At 41.5% G+C, this 1,439-nt stretch overlaps 1 protein-coding gene across 1 annotated transcript in view; it reads left to right on the top strand.

Annotated features, from left to right (window-relative positions):
• The window catches only part of LOC306924492 (uncharacterized protein), a 3,043-nt gene extending 2,040 nt beyond the window's left edge, over window positions 1–1,003 (top strand). Inside the window, exons 4-6 of the mRNA XM_079503012.1 lie at window positions 184–326; window positions 532–638; window positions 743–1,003. Coding sequence (XP_079359138.1) covers window positions 184–326; window positions 532–638; window positions 743–875 — 383 coding nt within the window. The 3' untranslated portion in view covers window positions 876–1,003. The remainder of the gene's footprint in view (window positions 1–183; window positions 327–531; window positions 639–742) is intronic.
• Window positions 1,004–1,439: the final 436 nt, after the last annotated feature.

Raw genomic sequence — 1,439 nt, forward strand, 5'->3', positions numbered from 1 at the left:
AAAATACCAGAAACGTGTAATTGAGTAAATGTATGGAGTAGAAAACACCATTGATAAAGTATATGAATAGTTCTACCCTCCACTATACATCTCTGACTACTATTATTATTACAACTATGTGTTTAGAATTGATTGTCAGTACATTGAAAATCCATCAGTAAATCTCCTGTTTGATGTTTTTAGACAAGTCGTGTCCCAGTGGATGGAAGAAGTTTGGATGCAGCTGTTACTACAGAACTACTGAATGGAAAACATGGCAGCAAAGTAGAGAAGAATGTCAGAGTCAAGGAGCTGATCTGGTGGTCATTAACAGTATAGAAGAACAGGTTAGTGTGTGTGTGTGTGTGTGTGTGTGTGTGTGTGTGTGTGTGTGTGTGTGTGTGTGTGTGTGTGTGTGTGTGTGTGTGTGTGTGTGTGTGTGTGTGTGTGTGCGCGCGCGCGCGCTCGTGCGCCCATATGTGCGTCAATGATTATAGTGAAGAAGTGTATTGAATAGAATTAATGATGATTCAAACATGTACAAATAATCAGGTATTCATCAGAGGATTGAGGACTGGGGTGGTTTATAGATCATGGATTGGTCTGACCAGGAATGAGGGCAGCTGGACGTGGGTGGATGGAACACCACTGACAACAGAGTGAGACATTTGACATGTTTTCATTGTAATCAAAGTCTATCAAAGTCACTTTATTCTAGTGACTGAGTGGATGTGGTTAAATAAATACATTGTTTATTGTGCAGGTACTGGGACAGTGGATATCCTCGTAATGATGAAGACTGGAATTGTGCAGCCTACCGTCACGGGGCTAACCCTGGAACATGGGTTAATGGGGGATGTTCAGGTACAAGGCTCTCAATCTGTGAGACTAAGTGATGGTTGTGTTCACTTCATTGATGAAACTGCAGTTCAGTGTTCTTCTGCTACAGCAGTAATTAGTAGTGAAAATTTTAAAAACTAAAAAAAAAACATCTTGAAGTATACTACATGTTGTACCTATAACCACTTTAACACAAACCACCAACTATGATGCTTTAGCATGTTATTCATTTGGCTTTCACAACTTGAACCCTAGTGACCCTATTCTGGGGACGAACATTATGCGAAAATAGTAGATCTACAAGCCCACATTGCGTCACAACACGATGCATTGTGAGCTTGTAGACCAGCTATTTTCACAGTGAAGATAGTGCAGAAGTTCTCAAAGTGTGGTGCGGGGGCCCCTAGGAGTCATTGGTGTGGTTCCAGTGGTGCGGTTCCAAAGTAATTATAATTTAGACTTTTAAAAAAACCTCTTGGGGGTCTCTGACATAAAGACCTTTAGATGGGGGTTGCGGCCAAATACATTTTGGGGGATCAGCAGGGCTCAGAGCATTAACGCTCCACAAGGGCTCATTCAAGTCAATCAGAAAGACCTCATGGGATTTTTTTTGCCCAAGC

This window comes from Electrona antarctica (assembly GCF_951216825.1).
Source record: "Electrona antarctica genome assembly, chromosome: 6".
Classification (NCBI taxonomy): Eukaryota; Metazoa; Chordata; class Actinopteri; order Myctophiformes; family Myctophidae; genus Electrona; species Electrona antarctica.